We start from the raw sequence: 24,472 nt of genomic DNA, 5'->3' as shown, positions 1-24,472 counted from the left end.
TTCTTTTTCTCAGCCCATCATAGGACCATTGAATATTGAGGCTATGTTGAAGCATATAAGGAAAACAGCCTAAAAGTAATAGCGATACATTGCATTCAGTCAAAATGCATCTGTACTAGACCAGAAAACATTTTTTAATCCATTAAAACAAAAGTGTTTTTAATGTACTTTTCCAGAAATATAAGCATTTTTAGCGGCCCTCGTAAGGGTAAAAGCCTCTATTAGGTTTGTGCTAAATGTCCGTCTGTCCGTCTGTCACACTCAGATCTCGAAAACTAGAAGAGTAATGAAAAATATTATTTCACCATGCGATGCGGCTTGAAAAGTTTAGATAATTGGGCTATTTTGGTAGATTCCTTTGAAATGCGGGAAATCTTTATGCCCCATCCTGTATAACTAGAAAATTGTTTTTTAGAGCGCAGATGAAACGACAGGTACCTGGTACATGATCTGTTGCTGCTGTCTCTGCTTGGCTTCCTGCTGCGCCATGAGAGCTGCGTACTCTGGCTTGATCAGGCAGACGTTCTTGCATCCATCGTTGCAGCAGTACTGCTCCTGGGGACACAACTTGGAGGTGCTGCATTCGTTGGGTTCCGGGAACAGCGCAAAGCAGCTAGAGTCTGGACACCGACCTGCAAAAATCACATCAAACAAAATGCATTAAAACAAATGATCTATTTTACTAATGTCACTTCCAGATCAAGGTATATTCTATGCAAAATAGCATCTATATTTATTTAGGAGAAAAGAGAGAGAGAGAGAGAGAGTGAGAGATAGGAAGATACAACTGAAAGTGAGACTGGAGGAGGAGAAGCGAGAGAGAAAAGAACAAATTGGCAACAGAGAGAAAGAGAGAGGCAGAGATAAATGATTCGGCATGATTTTACCTTGCAAAATAGTTAGTACTTAGTAAAGTAAAGGTTAGCTCTATTAGACCTTGAGATCTATAAAGTTTCTTGAACACTCGGCCCATGAGCTCGTCTGCTTTTCACAAAGCCTATATCAACTCTGTCTGTTTTAAAAAGTTTGTACACGTTATTTCTTCGACACCCAGCTCATCTGTTTGATTGGCCGATAGTTAACAAGGTTGTCGTGTGGCCAGTATAACGCCTTTATTTTCCCAACGTATGTCAGATACCCTTTAGAACTCAGGTGGTTCCTTAAAATCCAGAACTTCAAAAGTAATAACCGGGATTGATACTCGAAACTCCTCGGTTCGGAATCAAGGCGCTTTATTGCTAGAGCACCAAGATCCCTTTCCTTGTAAGGTAATTGATCCCTTAATTCACCTTCACATGAGGAACTAAAGTAACAAGAAATTAAGTTTACTTATTTAAACTTATTTTAATTGCTGCATTGATAAAGTGATAGCAGTGGTTTCCAGTGTGTATAATTATTTGCAAATGTAATTTTTTTTGGTCATCATCAGAGTCAGTGAATATACTTAAGTAAGCTTGGCTGAAATAAACAAGTTTCAACTACAAGACAAACAATTAGAACATAAAAGGCGAGAAGATCTGAAGCGCTAAGATTAACTTGAGACGACCTGGAAGCAGTGGAGTAGCTAGAATTTGGGGGCCCGGGAAGCTTGACCTTTTTGGGGGCCCCTGCATTTAGCGTCATATTTCATGTAAAAAACACTCTTTTGGGGATTCCGTCAAGTTGGTGCCCGGGGTGGATTTTCTAATTCTTCCCCTCCCTCCCCCCACCCTTGCTTCGCCTCTGCCTGGAAGTCAACACCAGAAAGTGCTAGATAAAATCTGACGGTAATCCCCGATAGGCGGCCCACATAAGGTTTCGGGCAAGAATTAGGAAATTAATTTTTTTTTTTTTACTTATTTTAGGAAAACCTTATTTCTTTCTGGTCTCGTTATACTATGGTTATATATTTCATAATTTTTTACTTGATTGTCAGAAATTCAAATTAGTCCTCCATATTCCTATCGTATTTTAAATTTTCAAGTATAATCATTTTCGTTAAATAAAGATCGTATGCAGGTTCAAGTAAAAATTATTGAAAATTGTGCAATTTCCTCCTTTAGTCCTGAATAGTCCCAATGTTGATACACATTTCATTGAAATGTCCCAATGTTGATACACATTTCATTGCAATGTATGGCTGTGATATAAAAAAAAATCCGCCGTTATCTAAGCTTTTTAAACTAAGCGCACCCTGTGGTGATTACTGCTCAAACTTCCAAGCCGAAATTGAGGCAATTACCATAGCACTACAGACAGTGGAAAACAAATTATATCAAGGAGTGCAACCACCATCAGATATTGTTGTCTTTACAGACTCCAAATCTACTCTGCAAGCACTTAACAGCAGCACATCAAACAGCCCAAGAGAGTTGACAACACTCATTGTGATAATCCACCAGATGATATCAAAATTAAATATCAATATTACACTACAGTGGATCCCTGGACACATTTCATCATGGGAAATGAAAAGGCAGATAAGCTTTCAAAGGCAGATTCATCTATGGAACAACCAGATAGACCTGTTAACTACCTCACCCTAAGGTCAATGTTAGTCAACAATCACAAAGAGGAGTGGCTCAACCAATGGGCATCAGGAAACACAGGCAGAGCCATGTACAGAGAAATGACAAAGCCTAACAAACTGGACAGTATTAACTTCCTCCCCCGCAAAGAACAATCTACAATCTTCCAACTAAGAACAGGACACACACCACTATTAAATTACCACCTGAACAAAATAAACTCCACACAGCTCCCTCTTTGCAGATACTGCGCCCACCCCTTTGAAACCGTAAACCATATCCTCTTTGAATGCCCCTCCCTAACCCACCTTAGGCAGACCCTACTTCCACTACAGCCCAACATAACCAACACCCTGTATGGCAGTGCTGAACAACTGAAGAAAACAGCACACTATTTTTCCTTGGCACAGTCTGCAAAAGAGCTCACAGCTCAGCAGCAATAAAGCTGGCTAGAAGAAGAAGAAGAAGAAGAAACTAAGTCTATAGATGCCCCACCAAAATCAATCTAGGCTCTACATGTTTTTGGTGTTGTCCCCCCCCCTTCCCCTCCAGCGTTGCGTTAACGTTTCAGACGTTCAAATCTTAATGTTTCTCGTATTACCTCCCCCTCCCATTAAGCTCTGTGTCACTTATGGCATCAATCTGTCAGCTTCTGACACCAAAAAAAAAAACCCACCAAAAAACAACTGGTGCTACGGTTGCTAGACGGGGAAAGTGAGCAGCGACTTAACAGGCTTGGGGTATAGTGTACTCACCTACGTAAACTCGGGGGTCATTCAGTAGGTCCGGCACCTGGCTAGCGCTGGCTGAACTTCCCCCGACTTGAGAAACGTAATTATTCTTGGGTTTGCACGTGCGACTGCAGGCATGTGGACAGCAGATGTGGTCTAGGGAAGAACAAAAAAATGGTTTTCTTTGAATTACAAACAAAACAACAACAAAAAAAACTTTAACTATTACTATAAGAACACAGTTATAGATTTGACAACATTTTTTGTATTGTTATGTTTGTTATCTACACAAACCGAGCCTCTCTCTGGTGAAGACTCCACTGGATTAAACACTTTATTATACAGTCCAGTGCAGGTCAGACTATTACCCCAATGGTGCGTATGTACTAATTTTTTTTTCCACAAAGCTTATATAAACTCACTCTATCTGTCGTCTGGTAAACGTTTGAACATGTTTTTTCTCCCACGTCCCGTTCTCGAATCAAGTTGAAATTATTTATATTCGATGACAACACACGAATCAGTCCAAAAATTAGTCAATTAGTTAATCAATTAGTACTAATTAATTAATGTTGTTTATATAGCAGAAAGGGAGCTAAGCCCCTGCATTTTTGAAACAATTGGAATTAATTAGCGACTCTTTCCCTTAGATAAGGTTTGTTGTTTTTAAAGTAATTTTTTTTTCTATTGCTTGTTTTTGAATTGCTTTCGTATAGCGCAACTTTTATGCTTTTCATAGCATGTTCTCTGTTGTGGACCAGTTGGGGGGGGGGGGGGGAATGGAATCAGGGAGAAGGTTTCCGTTCTGACATTAGGTGCTCAGCCAACACAGCTCGGGGAAACTCAAGCCCCCTTGATAGATTGCCAAGCGGTAGTTACCACAGCCTCACTTGCAATGCTTTTGCCTACTTGAGCTCACCATACAAATATGCGGGTACAAATATGTACTGTTAGGCATTCTATTGTACCCAATACAAATATGTACTGTTACGCATTCTAGTGTACAAAAAAAAATATGCACTGTTAGGCATTCTAGTGTACCCAATACAAATATGTAATGTTACGCATTCTAGTGTACCCAATACAAATATGTACTGTTACGCATTCTAGTGTACCCAATACAAATATGTACTGTTACGCATTCTAGTGTACCCAATACAAATATGCACTGTTAGGCATTCTAGTGTACCCAATACAAATATGCACTGTTAGGCATTCTAGTGTACCCAATACAAATATGCACTGTTAGGCATTCTAGTGTACCCAATACAAATATGTACTGTTACGCATTCTAGTGTACCCAATACAAATATGCACTGTTACGCATTCTAGTGTACCCAATACAAATATGTACTGTTAGGCATTCTAGTGTACCCAATACAAATATGTAATGTTACGCATTCTAGTGTGCCCAATACAAATATGTACTGTTAGGCATTCTAGTGTACCCAATACAAATATGCACTGTTAGGCATTCTAGTGTACCCAATACAAATATGCACTGTTAGGCATTCTAGTGTACCCAATACAAATATGTAATGTTACGCATTCTAGTGTACCCAATACAAATATGTACTGTTAGGCATTCTAGTGTACCCAATACAAATATGCACTGTTAGGCATTCTAGTGTACCCAATACAAATATGCACTGTTGGGCATTCTAGTGTACCCAATACAAATATGCACTGTTAGGCATTCTAGTGTACCCAATACAAATATGTACTGTTACGCATTCTAGTGTACCCAATACAAATATGTACTGTTAGGCATTCTAGTGTACCCAATACAAATATGCACTGTTAGGCATTCTAGTGTACCCAATACAAATATGCACTGTTAGGCATTCTAGTGTACCCAATACAAATATGTAATGTTACACATTCTAGTGTACCCAATACAAATATGCACTGTTAGGCATTCTAGTGTACCCAATACAAATATGTACTGTTAGGCATTCTAGTGTACCCAATACAAATATGTAATGTTACACATTCTAGTGTACCCAATACAAATATGTACTGTTAGGCATTCTAGTGTACCCAATACAAATATGTAATGTTACGCATTCTAGTGTACCCAATGCAAATATGTACTGTTAGGCATTCTAGTGTACCCAATACAAATATGCACTGTTAGGCATTCTAGTGTACCCAATACAAATATGTACTGTTACGCATTCTAGTGTACCCAATACAAATATGTACTGTTAGGCATTCTAGTGTACCCAATACAAATATGCACTGTTAGGCATTCTAGTGTACCCAATACAAATATGCACTGTTAGGCATTCTAGTGTACCCAATACAAATATGTAATGTTACACATTCTAGTGTACCCAATACAAATATGCACTGTTAGGCATTCTAGTGTACCCAATACAAATATGTACTGTTAGGCATTCTAGTGTACCCAATACAAATATGTAATGTTACACATTCTAGTGTACCCAATACAAATATGTACTGTTAGGCATTCTAGTGTACCCAATACAAATATGTAATGTTACGCATTCTAGTGTACCCAATACAAATATGTACTGTTAGGCATTCTAGTGTACCCAATACAAATATGTAATGTTACGCATTCTAGTGTACCCAATACAAATATGATATAGACTGAAATATTGAGTGGTGAATTTATTTGATAGCAGTACATCTAAACTAGCAATATAAAAAAATGCTTGAAAAAAACAACAACAAAGTTTATCTAAGTGGATAAAGTCCACACTTACAACTATATCTCTTAATATTGTAGAAGATATTTCCCTTTACGATATAAAAAAATTAATTATCAGTAATTAATTGTATAATTGGTTAATTTTTTTAATTGGTTTATGTTTTGTTGGGTAAAATAAAAAAAAAATTAAGTTTCAACTTGATCAGAGAATGGGTGTGGGAGGAATAACGTGTACAATTATCTAAGGGGAAAAAAAAACACAAATATTTAGCCATATCTCTGAATAATGAAGAATTAATTTCCTTGTTGGTATCAAATAAAATAATTAATTAGAAGGCATTAATTGACCAATTGGTTTATTTTTGTTTATTGATTCGTGTATTGTCTTCGCAAATAAATAATAGGGGATTATTTGATCTTGATCTGAGACTGGGTGTGGGAGAAATAACGTGTTCAAACTTTTTAGCAGGCAGGCAGACAGAGTGAGTTGACATAAGCTTCACAATAACAAATACTTCTTACTTAATGTTGTTGAGTCATTTCAGACTTCTAGACTTAGACTAATATTATACTTGATCCTCGCATAATATTTTGTCTTAGAATTAGGTACCACATAAGACACTCGCCCAATGCCTATCATACAAGTCTGCCTCAGCTCATAGCTTATACAAAAAATAATAGCCTCTAAGTTAACCGCGCGTGTGTGTATGCGTGTGTGTGTGTATACATATATAAAATATGTTAAAAGCAAATAAAATAAAACATGTTCTACATTCGTGAAAAGCAGACGACACTATTGCTCTCACCCCCCTCCCCTTTTTTTTTCTCCTCCTTCATGGCAAAGTTGATAAATTCTTTTCATAACTTCGTACTGTTGATAGTTCACCTTTAGTCTGGCTAAAAGAATTGTAGGCCGGAGGTGGGGGGGGGGGAGAGAGAAGGGGTCAAACAATGATGTTCTGCTGTTCTTGTTACCTTACATACAACACGAGATAATAACTGGACATGTTATTGCCCGGATGACATGTTGTGTGACATAATGATGTGACATCGTCTGCCTAGTCAATGTTGACACTTACATTGTTGAGAAGCAGTGCTTCCTTTAAATTGTAACCATCGGAACACATTCGACCCTCCAGGTGTTTTTTTTTTCTGGCACCAAAATGTTTTACTTTTGCTGCATCATCTGTGGCATTTTACGTTTGTCTTCCCTTTGCAACTTCTTGAGTGACTAAAGGGGCCAATCCTCGATACACAGCTGCGGTCACAGGTTGGACATCTGTAATCACCAGGCGCCGTTACATTTTCACCCTTCTTCCTAAAACCTTCTTTCTACTACGGGTGTGTACGACATCTGCAATCTGGGATCCTTGCTTTATGCTCGCTCTCCATGTGGATCTATCCAGTGCCCCCTTTTTCTCAGCTGTTAGCTGTTGCATCATAGTTAGCAAGAAAATCAGTCAATCAAGGCAGCTGATATGCTCAATCGAACTACAATGCAGTTTGAAATCAGCAGAGTCGTAGGATCTGCCAGGATGTTGCATTGTCTACTACAAGCTTCCTAAGGTTAACCGGTTCCTGATTTTTCCTCAGGATTGACACACGAAGCCTTTCCCATTTTTGGCACTGACATCCAGACATGAAGATATCAAGTTGGAATATCGGTAACCTAGGTCTTCCCCACAGTTTAAGGCCCACTGGTCCAGACGTGGTCTGGTTGATCGTACCGACAGGAAGCTGGTGCCCACTAACTGTATCCCACTAAGTCATTAAACCTTCACGCAGTGGAAACACAACAATATTTGTAGACTCTCTGTGTACATGTCAACATGCTAGCACGACAAGTTGTTGCTTATCTCCCTCACTAGTGGCAATTAATTCCCTTTGTCTTTTTCATTTTCGCTTTATCGTCATTTTTGGAAAGTGCGTATTTAGAAGATTTGTTTCGTAAAAATATGAAGACAATTATTATTATTTTTTAACCTCGTTGTTTCCGTTGTTAAACATTTTCTTACGACATTCATTGTTGTTTTGTCTTGTTTACGTCTAGATGTCCTAAATCTAGGGCTAGAGCTACCAGGACTTATTTAGTAGCCCAAGATTTTAGCAGTTCTTATGTTGTATGAACATTTATTTGGATGTAGTATTTTTAAATTAAAGTCAGCAAATGACCCGCCCCCCTTTTCAACCTCAGACATTTTTATCTTCTCTATAAATCTGTTCCTCTTGCTTGCTTGAATGGTGAAACTATTATGAGGCTCTGTGTTCGAGTCCTAAGATTAAAGTAGCGTGAAGAGTTTCACGTGACGTCGTAGACCCAGCTATGACCTAGAAAAGTAGTAAAGTACACATGTTGGACCTTGTGATCTATAAAGCAAATGATGTAAAGGTCATCTGTTTCTATATGACCTACATGTTAATATACAAAGGACTCCAGAGCGTCGTTTCGCCCCTGTGCGTTAGTGGGTCTGGCAGATAAAAAAAAAAATACAATTTTTAAAAAAAGCTTATATTAAGTTTAATTGTATCACTTAGTTTGGATCAGTCATGCAATTATATTCATCCAAGATACACAAACTTTTTACCATACAAACAGACAGAGTGAGTTGATACAAGTTTTGTAAAAAAGGAGCGAAATCGGTCCCTAGTAGGTCAGATCCTTTTGGTCTTGAAGGTATTTCTCGCAGAGTATTCTGAGGATTCGTCCTGTTGTGATGCGACCTTGTCTAAAAACAACTTGTTTTTCTGATATAATTTTGTATGCTATCAGTTTGAGCCAGTTTAGTATGATTTTCAACAGGACTTTGTTGGGATGGCTTATGATGCTGATGGTGCGGTAGTGTTGACAGAAGGGTGAAGATAACTGATTGGGTCCTGAGCTTGAGCCAATCTCCTGACTGACAGATCTTTGTAGCAAATCTTAAAAAGTGCGTTTATCATGGTTTCTCCTCCCGCCTGTAGAAGTTCAACAGGAATGTTGTCAACTCCGGCTGAATTAGACGATGCAAGGACATTTAGAAACTCTAGATCTCCTGAGACTTGAAAGTTCTACAACTCTAAACAGTATTCCGTCCATCTTCCTATCACATCCTTTTCCTCAGTTAAATATCTATTTCTTTTTGTTGATCTTGTATTGCGCTAGTTCTTCCATGCTTTGAGGTAGTGAGGTAGTGAGGTAAGTGAGGTAATGAGGTAATGAGGTAAGTGAGGTAGTGAGGTAAGTGAGGTAAGTGAGGTAATGAGGTAAGTGAGGTAAGTGAGGTAGTGAAGTAAGTGAGGTAAGTGAGGTAGAGAAGTAAGTGAGGTAGTGAGGTAAGTGAGGTTAGTAAGGTAGTGAGGTAAGTGAGGTAGTGAGGTAGCGAGGTAGTGAGGTCGTGAGGTAGTACCAGTTCCTATACTTTTTTTACTGTCATTCCTGTTCAGTCCTCCTCAATTTTGTCCATGTCCACTTCTACTTCGCTTCCTTCATTTCCTTTTTAATCCTTCTGTTGACACTTTTGTATTCGGGGACATATTTTGAGTCGGACAACCTTTTCCCTTTGATCTCTCGTCACTTGTCACAGAGTTGGAGAATATCCTCCGTTACCCGGGGGGGGGGGGGGGGGAAAGACGATCAACAGATCTTGTGTAGTGCACCAACGGCCCAGCAGACGAAGGGATGGGTGAAGGTGATGGTGAAGGTCAACCCATTGCATGTCATTAGGCTAGGGATACCACAGAGACTTACTAACTCAGTCCGAAGAAATCACCGAATCGTTTCACTAGGGTGGCTGTCTGAATACGTTGGAACGATTGGGAGATAACAGCCTCCCCTCCCCCCCCCCCCCCCACCATCCCTAAACACACATTGAATGTTGGTGGTAATATATTAGGAATACGAAGGAATGCCCCGAGGTTCCGGAGATTCAGGAGCGAAATAAACCCAGGTACGCCCGTCTCAATCAAATGGTATTCCTTAGAAGGAAAGACATGTCGATCATGGAGGAGTCTTCTGACAGAATCGGTGGGTAAAGAATCTTTGCTACAAAACTCTGACCGCTAAGAGAAACGCTCCTAGAGGTTGTAGGGTTTCAAAGACCCTTAACGAACTTCAACTCAGGTAATAACAGTTTTAAGGGGCCTATTTCTACTACAGTGTCAACTCCTTCAGAATGTAACATGGCTATATATTTTGTTCAATAAAAATAATCCTTAAAGAGTTGCATTTTATTGTACGTTATAGATCTCAATGGACCTCATTCACCAATCGTAAACAAACAACATATAGCCACGTGATAATATTGATAAAACAACGAGAAAAAAATGCCACGTGACAGCCTGTGTGTATTACGTAATTTGTATAGATGAGATAGAGAATCACGTGGCTAAATGTTGTTTGTTTACGATTGGTGAATGAGGTCCATTCTTCTCATCTTATCTAAGCATCAAGTGACTTTTGGCGGTTAGTTACAAACAACTACTAACGGCTGCACTAGCTAAGAAGTCGTAAGTAATGAAAGGGAAGTCTACTCCCACCCTCTGATTTCTTTTTTTTAACTTCCCTTAGGCGTCATGCCGCTGTCATTTAAAAGTCCATTGTCAAATAGTTCAACGACGTAAGAAAGATAACTCACGAAATGCTGAAACGGTAGATTAAAGATGTCGCCAGTTTGTTGTCCCCCTTGTCACATATCATTTATTCGTAGTTATTTTTAAAAATGCTGCTTGCATTCCAATTTTCTATTTTTGGTAAAGTCGCTGTCGTCCACGCCGAGACCTAAACAGCTGTTACTAAATTATGTGATCTTAGCTGTAAAGTTATTTAGTCGGACCATTTTCCTCATAATTGTCATGGAATCGATTCTTACTTATCATGTTCTAAATATCCTTCGTTTATCGATTTTCAATTATTGTTTACATTAACACTAGTCACGTGATGTAGTCAAGTAAAATAATCTGTTTGCAGAAACAACAAAACAATGTAATCCCAACCAGGTTTTTTTTTTAAACCAATTTTATGATTTGACGCAGTTATTGAGTCGATAGTTAAATAGCCTTTGAAATGCTTCTATCTAAATTATGGTGCGTAATGCAAAATACATAAATCTTTGTTGTATTTAATGGGTCTTTTTTGGATTGATTCATGTTGTTATCGACTATGTATAATTATGCAAAATTTTAACTTGGTCCGAGAATGGGAAGAGGGAGGAGTAAGGTGTCTAAATGTAATAAGGGGACAAAATCCATATATCAGGGTGCGTCAAAAACATGTATACACACTTTAAACTGTCATAGACAATTTATTTCCCATTCTACAATGCTAAATTTCTGGACATGGAAAGCTTAATGTCCAATGGGAAAAATAAATGTGATTAATGCAAGTAATGTTCAAACTGGTGGCCCTCTGCATCAGTAATTGCAACATGGCGGACGTGCGTTTGAGTCTTGAAGAGCGGAAGCAGATAATAAAGTGGTACTGAAAGTTTGAGAATGTTGCTGCGGTTCGAAGACAGTGGAGACATGAGTATGGTACAGAACCACCTTCAAGGTAAACAATGACACGTCTACGAGACAAATTCGAAATTCATGGTACAGTGTGTGATGTGCATAAAGGTCGAAGGCGCCGATCAGGGCGACCTCGTACAGCTACACGTGATGAGTCCACAACTGCGGTCTTGGCGTTCACCTCAAAACTCGTCACGGCAAGCGGCACGTGAGATTGCTGTAAGTGCTAGTAGTCTGCCGCGCATTCTGAGGAAAGGCAAGTTTCGTGTGTACACTCCAAGGCTGGTGCATCAGCTAAGTGACGACGATCCAGATCGAAGGTTAGAATTTTGTGAATGGGTTCAGGAGAGGGTAAGACGTGAACCGGGATTTACGGGTGGCATAATTTGGTCGGATTTATTTTTCCAATAGGACATTAAGCTTTCCATGTCCAGAAATTTAGCATTGTAGAATGGGAAATAAATTGTCTATGATGGTTTAGGGTGTGTATACATTTTTTTGACGCACCCTGATATATATATATATATATTTACATCTTTTATTTAGTAGCATTTATTCCCCTTATTTCGAAATCAAACAAGGGTTAATTTATTTATCACCAACAATTATTTATCTAATTGTTTAATTTTTTTGATTGATTCATGTCTTGTCAGGTTCAATTTGTAATCGTGCAAAGTTTTGACTTAATCTGAGAATGGGAAATGTGAGAAATAACATGTAGTCTACAAACTGTTTATACAGAGAGACAGAGTGAGTGGATATAAGGTTTTATTGCAGGGATGGAGGCCACCTATGACAACGAAGGAAGTTAATGACTGTATATTAGGGCTTTATGGTGTCCAAATATGTGGGTTAGGGTTCATGGGTGCCCGCAGAGGGGGGGGGGTGTGGTGCAAGGTGGTGCACATCCACTCCTCTTGATTCTGTGTAACCAAATTCTAGCTATTTTTTCCACCATCAAATAAATTAAAATTAAGTAGCAACTGAAGTACAGGCATATCAGGAATTGATGGCCGACCATCTCTCTCTCTCTCTCTCTCTCTCTCTCTCTCTCTGACCCCTTGAGAAAAAATGTAGTGGTAGGAGAGTTTTGTAATGGGGGCCCTTTCATTGAAGGAGGGAAAAAGTGTCCCGGGCAAATTAAACATATACGAACTATTTCACCCGTAGAGCAGCTAGTGTATAGAAGAGAGGGCAAGAAAGTGAGAGAAGAGAGAGAGAGCGAGAGAGAGAAATAACTGAGGAAAGAGAGACAGTGAGGAAGAGAGAGTGAGAGAGAAAGAAAGTGAGAGAAAGAGAAAGAAAGATAGAGAAAGAACTGACGAGGGAGGGTTAGTGAGAGCGAGAGAAAGAAATAACTGAGGAGAGAGAGACACACACAGTGAGGAAGAGAAAGTGAGAGAGGGTGAGAGAGAAAGAGAGAGAAAGAGAAAGAAAGTGAGAGAAAGAAAGATAGAGAAAGAACTGAGGAGGGAGAGAGAAATAGAATGGGAGAATGACAGAAAAAAAGTGTGTGAGGTGAAGTCATATAGAGGTCGGCGAGAAAGAGAGATAGACAGAGAGAGAGACAGAAAGAGACAGTGATAGACAGAGCGACGAAATAAAAAGTTGGAGATAGAGAGAGACACAGAGAGACAGAGAGAGACACAGAGAGACAGAGAGAGACAGTGATAGACAGAGCGACGAAATAAAAAGTTGGAGATAGAGAGAGACAGAGCGTGGGAGAGAAAGATATTTTTTAAAGATTGCAATGTTTTTTTGTGACGAGTTTGTATTGCTTGTTGGACAGATAAGATAAGATAAGATAATACGATAAGATAATAAGATAAAATAATAAAAGATTGCGTCTGAATTACCTTGGATGCAGTCCGCATCTGTGACGCATGGTGACGGTGGCGGCTCACACAAACCCATTTTAGTATTTGGTGGACACATGAAGTCAGACTGACCAATCACCAAGCTCACTAAAAGATAAAAAAAAAAGAATCTAAACAAATTGGGATCTGCATATCAACAATGAAGAGTGGTCGAGAGTGCGCTTGAACTTGTCTTGGCTTGGCTACCTAGGAGGGGGCTCGAGGTTCGACACCAGACTCGGGCAGAGTTGTGTTTACTGAAAACCAACTCCTAAATACCCCTTTCCCCCCCCCCCCTTCCCCCACTGGTCCACAAATGAGATTGGACCAAAAGCGCTCTGAGAATGCTATATAAAAGCTATAATAATAAAGAATAAAGCGGAGGTATTTGTCGTGTGTCGTGTGTGTACCTTAGTTGTACAAGTAGTCCCACTAAACTACACGAGTATAATCCACATCAGCGAGTGGACATATGTCTTATGACTAATTTGCAGAAGTATCAGGTGAATCAGTGATTTCTATAGGTATTTACAAAGCTTAAATCGACTCACTCTGTCTGTCTGTCTGGTCCAAAGTTTGTACACGTTATTTCTCCCACGCCCAATCTCGGATAAAACAAATATTGCACAATTATTTCTTTTACCCTGACATAACAAGAATCAACCATTATCAGTTAACTATTGATAATTTATTATTTTGTTTGGCATCTCGAACAAGGGAAAGAAATTGTACTTGACTGAAGTGGTGGTATAAGCTTTATAGGTCGACGTATAAACTAAGTTTGAAACCAACAAAAGCTAACTATACAATCTTGTATTTTCATAAGCACCTCACTGGCGGAGTGGCCACTATCCAAAATTGAGGAGGCTTGAGCTATGAGCTTTTAAAAAGCGAGTACGGTAAACTTCACCCAGATATCCCCTCCTTCCCCCCCCCCTGCCCCTCCCCATTTACCCAACTGGTCTATACAAGTGATAAGATCATAGCCTATGGAGAAGGCTAAAAGCATGAAATAGCGCTAAACAAAAACAATTGGTAAAAGTATGTCTAATCTCACAGATTTGTAGCTGTTGGTATAGGTCTTGGTCTATTACACATTTAATCTTCTGACGGATCCAATCTATTTGATACAATTCATTGGCCTCCTTCAGTCGTAGAACGACTATGGTTCATCTCAGAGCACACTTCCTCATGTGGCTGTGGAGCCCTATTTTGTAGAGACACTCCCGTCCACAGATAGCGCAGGTTAAGGTGGCTTTTGCTTCGGTGGTAGAGGAGCTGGCCATTTTTCGGATTGTACGTTTTTCTTCCTGAGCTGAGACCCATGTACTTTCACTGTCCATAGCTTTCTTGGTCACTGTCTCTCTCCATCTGTTGCGGTCTAGAGCTGTGTCTTCCCAATTGTCAGTATTGATGTTCACTGATTTGAGGTCACGTTTTATTACATCTATGTAACAAAGGTGGGGGCGATCAGTTTTTCTTGTGCCAGTCGCGAATCGTCCATAGAGGATGACCTTCGGGATGCGCTTGTCCTCCATCCGGCGAACATGTCCAAGCCAGCGCAAACGGCTTTGTCTGAGGGCTGTAAAGATGCTGGGAATGCCTCATCGCGCAAGGATCTCAGTATTGCACACTTTTTCTTTCCGTGTGACATTCAAGATCCTACGGAGACATCTCAAATGGAATGAGTTCAGTTTTCTCTCTTGCTTTGCGTAGGTGGTCCATGATTCACTGCCATACAGCTGTATACTCATAACGCATGCCTTGTAGATTTCCGTTTTGGTAACCGTAGTTAGCTTGTGGTTTTCCCAAACTCTTGGCCTGAGTCTAGCAAAGGTCGAGGCAGCCTTCCCTATGCGTTTTTTTTTTATCTCCTCTTCTAGAGACAGGTCATCTTCGTATAAGCTTTTTTTTCTTCTTGCTATGATTTTATTTGGTGTGAATCCTTTGTTAACTATCAGTGTAGCTTTCAGCGTATAACAAAATGTTAAGCACAAATATCTCAAAACAATAAAAAGAACAACAACGAAACTTGGTATCTGTAGAGGATGTAGGTGAGAACGTTGAATGAAAAAGTATTAGGCGTGGTCATTCAATTTGTTGTTTACTGCAATAGTTCATAGAAGTTTTCAATGTTGTAAATTTAATCTACATTCTCATCTCATTTATTTCTGTATTGTAACATCATATTGTTATACTGTTGACAGTTTACACAATTATTTCTTGTACCTAACAAAACAAGAATCAATTTTAAAATATAATAAACAATAAGTTAATTTACTATTGGTAATTAATTGTTTTGTTTGGTCTCGAACAAGGGAAAGAATTTGTACTTGAAAGATGAAGTGGTATAAATTGAATTAGTCCCCTTGATGAGGCTTATGCCAATAGTTCAAATTCAAGTCGTACAACTTTTTTTTATTATGAATTTAAAAAGCGATCACGTTAACACTATCACGGATAATTATCCGACCTTACTATAAAACTTGTAGTTTTTCTTTTATATTTTAACTCTGTTTTGTAAATCTATGTACTTTTCCTACCTCTCCAGCCTCCTCCAAATAGAAGGACGAAATACAAGTTTTTCCTTAACTCAAATTTGTTCTCAGTGTTCATCCATTTTTTAAACAATTCTTTGATGGATACTATTATCATAATTAATATTTAGCGCCTTTCGGAGAGTTTTCAGAACTCCCACTTATAAAACGTATATTATATCCTGGTGTATGTGTGTCTGGATTCTTTTCCCAGAGCTGGGAAGAAGATGTGAATTCTGCCTTGTTTAGTCAGGTGCATTATTCCTGTTGGGGGTTCCCGTTTTGAGGTGATTAATTTGCTTTTTGAAAACTATTTTAATGATTTGACTTAATTTACATTGGAAAAAGAAATCAAAGATCAAAAAAAAAATCAATTAAAAAAAAACAAAATAAGGCTCATCTAAGGGAAAAAACTCCGCATTTAAACCAATATCTTCAATAATGTAGAAGTTATTCCCTTATTCGATATCAAACACAATTATTAATTAGCAATAATTGATTAACTATTGGTTACTTTTAAATTGATTCATGTTTTGCTAGGTACAATAAATGATTGTTTAAATCTTCAACTTGTTCCGAGGAATGTGAGGAATTCAATTTTTCTAAGGGGACAAAATCCTAAATATTTAGCCGTATCTGTGAATACTAAAGTATTAATTTCCCTTTTTGGTAACACACAAAATAATGAATTACAAGTAATTTATTGATATTAATTGGTTACTCTTTTTTATTTATTCGTGTCTTGTCTACGACAATGAATAAATGTGACAAGTTGAAACTTGATCTGAGAATAAAACTTTTTACCAGACAGACCGAAAAAGTGAGTTGATAAAAGGTTTGTACATAAGGACTTCCCCAATCTTATAATAGCCGTACTACATGCCTAGCGGTCCTGGCACTGACATCTAGTATCTAAGAGTTCCTATCCAAATATATCTTAGGAAAGAATAAAAAGAATTCATTTGGAGGGGGTAAAAAGTTGGGCACGACCCAGGCACGCTTCGACAGTAAAACCTTAAAACTTACTAAGCCATAACCCAAAGATAAAACTCTTTTGCTTGTCGGCATTAACATCTACACAGTCAGGCCATGGACACGATGATGTCATACTCCTGGGATTCAAAAACGTTAAGTTAGACACAACCTGACATCTGGAGACAGGGCAAGGTGACCTGTTTAGAGACTTGGATACGTGCTGAAAGTAAGAGCAAGAGATACTCAGGGGAAGGATACATCTATATGCCAATCTAAATCTAGATAGATAGACAGACGGACAGACATATAGATAGATAGATAGATAGATAGATAGATAGATAAATAGATAGATAGATAGATAGATAGATATATTTAGATAGATAGATAGATAGATAGATAGATAGATAGATAGATAGATAGATAGATAGATAGATAGATAGATAGATAGATAGATAGATAGACAGTCATAAAGACAGACAGACTAACAGACAGACAGACAGACAGACAGACAGATAGATAGATAGATAGATAGATAGACAGATAGACAGACAGACAGACAGACAGACAGACTGACAGACAGATCCTGACACTCGAAGAACAGTCGTTCTCTGCAGTGGCTGTGGAGACAGTCGGATTGCTAAGCTATTACGTGTAAAAGTCACCCTTTTATTTTAACATATAAACAAAGTATTTAATATTGAATTACAAACTTGTGATGAAATGGGAGGGGCCAATGACTACAAGACAACAAACTTGTTTCTGGAAAAAAAAACTTTGATGTGACCAGGATGTACCAACCTACAAGACAATCTTGATGGATGTTTACATTTGTTTACATTTGTTGCTAGGTTACGTCATTTGTATTTATGTACGATAACACGAGATGTCTGCCATGTCTATGTCATACCATAATGTCACAATGTAGAGACGAGGGGGGCGGTGACCCTGACAACACATTCTGGAGTGTTCAACGAGGTTATTCAACAGTGGCGTTGCTAGGTGTGTGCGAGGGATGAGGACCGCATAAAGTGACACTAACCCTAGCTACGCCGCTGCTGTTAAATTATTTTTTTAAAGAAAATAAAATTAAAAGGGTAAAAAATAGATATAAACAAGGTTACAAAGACAGTTTGTGTGGAAACACAAACTCAAAATCGGCCCCCGAAGTGGTCCACTGAGAGTCTTCATCGGGATTCGAACATGAAAGAGATTTAACTAAAGAGAAACATTATTTCCTGTTCCAAATAGTTCTATTTAAACCTATATAGAGGTCCATCAGTTAATAAGTTTCAAGCTTCATTTGAAGTATTTTTTTGTAAATCCATTATTGAAATTAAGTTAGACTGTGTGTGTTTAAACTTCTCGTAACTTCAAATTGGAGTATTAAAATGTTAAATGTTATCCAGTCATGAAGTAAACCAATTTTAGCGGCCCCCGAAAAAGGAAAGGACGCTATTATTTTTGTGTGGAATGTCTGTCAGTCCGTCTGTCCGTCTGTCCAGTTTAGATCTCGTAAACTAGAAAAGATATTGAAAATCAGACATCATAATAGTTTAGACCATTCAAAGTTCTGGTGCAACGGCTACTTTTTTTTTTCTGAAAGCGAAAAATCTCATTTTTAAATCACTTATGCAAACAGTTTTTTTTTTTAATTAAAATACACCCCTTTTACAACTATTCACTATTAATAGTAAGAAACACGGGAGGCTCTTTATTAGGAGAGATCTATCATATTTTAAACACATTTATGGTAAAGGTACTAGATTTTTTGTAAAAAAAAATATTATTTTTACATTTTTATTGTTACGTTAAGTTCTGTTCTACTGTGTACTATATTTACACACGAACAAATGGTTATTATTTTTCCAAGAGAAAAAATCTATTTAGTATGCATATAAGTTGGACATAATTTAAAACAACAATTAATAAGTAGTTTGTCATATTATTGCGTGAACCACGTTTGGTAGGATGATCGTTTGGCATGTGAACTACGTGTCCCACCCATCGAAATTGGGACATTTTTTGCCATGGCATGGATACTGTCCATATTTGACAACTATAGAATTTCAGGTATGTGTGGTCAAACCTATTCACCTTATGAATTTTAATTAGACAGGACTCTGATGCATACAAGAGTGAAGGGAGCACTACAGCTCTGTATACTTTCAGTTTTGTAGATATGCTGAGTCTACGTAATGTTATGACTCCTTTTATCGATTCATCTTTCCTTCTTCTTAAGTTTTGACAACGGTGACACGATATGCGCAATGAAATACGCCGGCTGCCACGTAAAAATTTATTTATCAGCTTACGCTGATCTTATTTAGACAGACGAGCGTGGGTCTGATTAATCGAAGACAATCATGACATAAATGTACATCTTGTTAGTTTGATAGTTTATAGTTGCTAGTGATTATTGAAAATATCGATACCTGCCTTTGTTTCGAATTGCTTACCAAACATTGGACGTGTGCAAGCGGCCCATAAGGTGCCGCCTGTGAGTTTGTGGTTCACTTAAACTCTTTTTGTAATCTTAAATGTTAAATATGCATAGCCTGAATTTGTTCGTAAGGCAAGAGAACAAAGCATAGCAAAGAAAGTCTTAAGGTCTTAAACACTGCAGAACAAAGCAATGGAGCAACAACAAAGTTCCGCCTTGTTAGGCAAAGAAAACATAAAGCAATGTAACTAACACATTAATAAGTCCTAAAAGTACACAAAAAAAGGTAATCTAAGGAACTGAGCAGAAGCAACACACTAACTACGGAACACATCAACTGACAACACGGCCAATGTAATGTGTTCACACAGAGAAGAGGAGAAACAAAAGGAAAGGTTGAAATGACAAACATAAAATAACGCTGGCTATGTTTCAAGTTTTAACAAATAAAACATTTATGAGTATACATTAAACTTTGAGAAATTCGTGTCATCCGTCAGGGCCGGCCTGAGGTAATTGGAGGCCCAAGGCGAAGGGAATTAGGTGGCCCTAAATGAAATAGAAAAGTAAAAAAAAAAATGAGTGGAAACAATCGAGTAAGAGGCAGTAAGAGTCCTCTCTCCTTTTTATAATTATTGCGAATGATTGCATTTGGCAATGAAAGAGTATGGATTGGGGCGACTCGATATAAGAATGTAATTTATAGCAAATATAACTTGTATTAGTTACAGATTTTTTTGTAAACAAAATTTCTTAACTAAAATACAAAAGAAAAAGTATTGGTCGGAAAAAGGTGATTACATCTATCGCCTCTACCACCTGGTAAAACTCTCTTTCATTTTATTTTTACTAATGATTAAATTTGAGATTTCAGTGTGGTGTGACATAAGATACAAATGGGTGCAAATATCAACAAGTAGCTTCTTATATTATAAAGATTCTCAACTAATTTTGTTCATACACTATGATTTCTTCTTAAAAATTGGACCGCCCCCCCACCTTGTCAGAAGTTAAGAGTGGGGAGGGCAGTACCTGTAATCGCCCCCCCCACTCCCCATCGCCACAGAAGCTGCCAAGATACCAAAAGACAAACGAAATAATATAGATTAGTTATAATATATATCAATAAGTAGCTTTTATCATATAGATATGTAACTAATAACGTTAACAACCTGTGATTTCTGCAAAAAATTTGGACCACCCCCCACACTCGAAATTTAAGGGTCGGGGAGAGGCGGATTTATGCTATCGCCCTCCCCACCCCACCAAATTGGCCTACATACCAGAAGGGAAACTTTTTATTAAAAATTGAGATTAGTTAAAATATCTAGATAGATATGTTACTCATTATGTTAACAAACTGTGATTTCTGCAACAAAAAAAAAGGATCGCCCCCCCCCCCACTCGAAAGTTAAAGGGGATGTGGAATTGATACAATTGTTCCACCCCACCAAATCGTCCATCATACTAAAGGTAGGGGCCATATAATCCAAAAATAGGTTAAAATATACATAATTTATATATATTATTAACATAAGTATAGAATTCGTATAAAAATTGTGTAATTTCTCTACTAAAATTCGTCCACCACACCCCTTTGAAAGGCGAGTTGGGAGGGGGTGCGATCGCCACCTACAGGAACGCCTCTGGATCCGCCTGTGCTTGAGATAAATAATAAATTAATAATAAATTATAGCTTTTATATAGCGCTACTTTCATGCTTATAGTATGCTCAGAGCGCTAAGGTCCAAACTCATTTGTGGACATGTGGAGGTAGGGGGTATCTTTGGAAATAAAGAAGGTTTTTCCGTGCTGCCTTTAGGCAGCTCAGTAAACACAACTCTGCTCGAGTCGGGTGTAGCCAAGCCAAGCCAAGTTCAAGCGTACTAAGCCTCTCGACCACGCATCCCACTAATAATAATGTAATTCAAACTTTATTATAGCGCTTCTAAAACTATTTTATAGCCTATATTTTTTAAAAATATAACTTTATCATATTTCAAGTTTGGAGAAAGTGAAAAAGTGCTCGAGATGAACCATAGTCGTTCTATGACTGAAGGACGCCAACATTATATATTTTTTTTTTATATTATAATATATAAATAGATATAGTCTTATTACACTGCAAAGCTTGGTAAACAACTTTAATTAGAAATGAAGATTAAACTTTGACATTGAAGACTTCTTTTTTCTTTAGATATTTGCATAGGCTTCATTAGAGACTCACAAATGAAGGCGCTAAATTTGAATATGGAAATGTGTTGATATTAGTATTACTCCTGTAAAGTGTAAACAGTCTAAAAATGACTAAACTTGAATGTTTCTTTTTTTTTAAACTTTATAATTATAATGAGTAATGTGATTTTCTGTGCATATACAAAATAGGTAAACCTTTAATTTATCTTTTAACTAAACAAAAGAATCTATTTATAGCACTTTGGGCAACAGATGTCCCACAAACAGACAAATTTCACATTTTTAATTGCTATCCTATTTAAGAACTAAATTTAGATTGTGTTATTTTTGTCATTTATTTTTAGAAAGATGATGAATCGTGTTGCTGTATGCATAGAAACGTGATTGGAGATTACTGAATGCCTAAGCTTGTAATGTTCTCAGACGTTTTTGATGTCAAAGAATTGGGTTGATCATCGTATATTCTAAATACCTTTGTGTGGGAATTATTTTATAATACAAATATATTTGATATTTGAAACATTCTCGTTTGTTAATCTTAGTTTTTATTACTTTAAATAATTTAACTATCGTCTTTAAAAAAACTTTAAAATGTATAAAAGAAATTTAATATCACCCACGTTTTTTTTTTTAACAATTCCCTCTGTCTTACTGGTAAAAAGTTTGTTCACATTATTTCTCCCACACCCATTCTCGGATAAATTCAAACTTTGCACAATTATTTATTGGCATAGACAAGACACAATTTAATTGTTTTAAAAAACTAACTAATTAGTCAACTATTTATTGTTAATTAATTATATTCATTTTTTTATCGAATAAGGGAAATAACTTCTGCATTTTTGAGGTATATAGTTGTAAGTGCGGAGTCATTTCCAGTAGATAAACTTTGTTGTTTTTAAAAAGGATTTTCATATTTGGCTTGTTTCTATTAGCAACTGAGCCTCACTTCTAAAAATAAGACAAGCCAGCAATCATACAGTAATCTCATCTGATGGACTGTATAAGCCAATGTTTACAGTATAGTGAATACAACACACAATAAATCTTCGACAGTTTTAACATAGTTTGAAAAACAAAGTGCTACAGTATTATACAAATGTTTGACCTGGTAAAAATGTATATATTATCGATTATCGAATGAAAAAAAAAAGTAGCCTGTCATTATTTAAAAGGAACTTCAAACTAAATCTGATGTATGAGTTATGAAAGCAAAGAAATCGCACTTCTTTATAGGATACATTATACTTAAACATTTTAATCAAAATGTAACACAAATATTTAACTTGTCGTTAACCAATAATAGATATTATCAACAACAAAATAACAACGATGTTAATTATTTTGTACAGTTACACTATGTTGCCACATTGCATTCCTAGGAGCAAATATTTAACTCAAAAGTTGAAATGCACACACACACACAAAATAGCTTTGCCTTTAATGTATATATTATACTCTAACTTTCAATCGATGTTTCTATAGAACAAAGCTTATAAAATTGCACCAATTTGTTAAGTAAATCTAGATTAACAATAATAAATATGAGCGATTGGAAATATATGTGTTCATTGACTTTGTTTAACGCAAATTGCATGCTTATATTGTGCTTGGGGGGCAGTGTCCAATCACTTTTGTGGACCACATGGGAGGGGGAGGGAGGGCTGATTTGAGAGAAGGCTTCTGTGCTGCCTTTTCAAAAACTATTTTGAAAAAACAAAAGTTGCTCGATTTTTGAGCTCAAGCCTCCAGGATCATATGCTGAATTGTTAGCCACTGAGCTATTTAAGTACTTATAAAAGTAGAAGGTTTTATTGTTAGTTTAAATATTTTAAAGTGAAGGACGTAAGTATCTACACAAGGCACATATACGCTTAGCTTAATATTCATCATCATCAAACTCCACTTGAGTGAGCGATTGAGAGGTGTTTAAATCCTCTCTTGCAAAAGCCCTGGACAGAAACCCTGCTGTCTTGCGTAGTGCGTACGCGTGACCATACAGGTCGAGAATTTTTGGTTTCCCAGACCTGTCGAGGCGGAGATCAACAAGTCTGGGGCAGTCAAGCAGAATATGAGGCACGGTTTCCTCTTCTTCCCGGCAGTGGGGGCACCGTGAATCGAAATTCGGCCATAGCCGTGAGAAATATGAGCCAACAGCTTAGCTTAATAGGCCCTACTGTGTCCATATAAGACAAAGCTAATTAGTTACGACTAATTGATTAATTTTTTTTCATTGATTCATGAGTTGTCATCGACAATGAATAATTGTGCAAAGTTTTAACTTGATCCGAGAATGGTGAGATGGAGAAATAACGTGTACAAGATTCCATCTAGCCCCTAAACGGAGTGGGCTGAAAAAAGTTTGGTAAAAAAAAAAATACCTATTCGACTTACCGACCATAAACAAAATACAAATGCAGTCTTTGTTCATTTTTTTTTATTCCAATTTTATTCGCGCACTAGAGAAATTGCATTTAACGAACACGGAATCAGCACAGTGTAACAAAACGTCACAATTGGCAGCATCAACCAAAACGAAGTCTACATGGATCTACTTTGAAATAGGTTCCTGTTTACAGCATATATCACGAAATGACCTCACTAATGAAGACCTCACTCCCTTCTTGGGGACCCCCTTTGTCTGTGCGTTCCTCCTCCCCCCCCCCTCCTACCACATGAGCCCGTCAACCCCCAGACCTTGTCCAAAGACTGAAGTAGTGGAAGTTAAGGATGAGACTAAATTTGTCACACTGCCATTTATCACATGTGTCACATTCGTGACCCATATTTGTCACTCTCTCCTCCTCCTCCTCCTCTCTACTCCTCTCTACTGGCCTACAGGTAGAACAGGTACTCCATGTCCTTTTTCCGTCACTCTGTCGCTAAGACACTTTCTATTCTACCCATCTCTCATGTAAGCACATTTCTAGAGTCTCAACACATTTTTTTCTTACACAATATAACTGTTACTCTCTCTCTCTTTTTCTTTCTCTCTCTTTTTCTCCCACTCTCTCTTCCCCTCTCACTTTCTCTCTTTTTCTCTCTCGCTCTCTTCCTCTCTCTCTCTCT

At 37.6% G+C, this 24,472-nt stretch overlaps 1 protein-coding gene across 2 annotated transcripts in view; it reads right to left on the bottom strand.

The window, feature by feature from the left end:
- LOC106076383 (serum response factor homolog A-like) overlaps positions 1-24,043 on the bottom strand; it is a 32,479-nt gene extending 8,436 nt beyond the window's left edge. The window contains exons 1-5 of one of the 2 annotated variants that reach the window (XM_056017318.1): positions 23,926-24,043; positions 23,798-23,887; positions 13,256-13,363; positions 3,263-3,394; positions 439-632 (exon numbers count right to left, since the gene is read on the bottom strand). In XM_056017318.1, coding sequence (XP_055873293.1) covers positions 439-632; positions 3,263-3,394; positions 13,256-13,363; positions 23,798-23,834 — 471 coding nt within the window. In that variant the 5' untranslated portion in view covers positions 23,835-23,887; positions 23,926-24,043. Of the gene's footprint in view, positions 1-438; positions 633-3,262; positions 3,395-13,255; positions 13,364-23,797 lie in introns of both variants that reach the window. The other variant, XM_056017317.1, reaches the window with a different exon arrangement.
- Positions 24,044-24,472: the final 429 nt, after the last annotated feature.

The sequence above is a fragment of the Biomphalaria glabrata genome, chromosome 18, assembly GCF_947242115.1.
Source record: "Biomphalaria glabrata chromosome 18, xgBioGlab47.1, whole genome shotgun sequence".
Classification (NCBI taxonomy): Eukaryota; Metazoa; Mollusca; class Gastropoda; family Planorbidae; genus Biomphalaria; species Biomphalaria glabrata.
The sequence above is the reverse complement of the archived record's forward strand: the minus strand, read 5'-3'. Positions and strand labels throughout refer to the sequence as shown.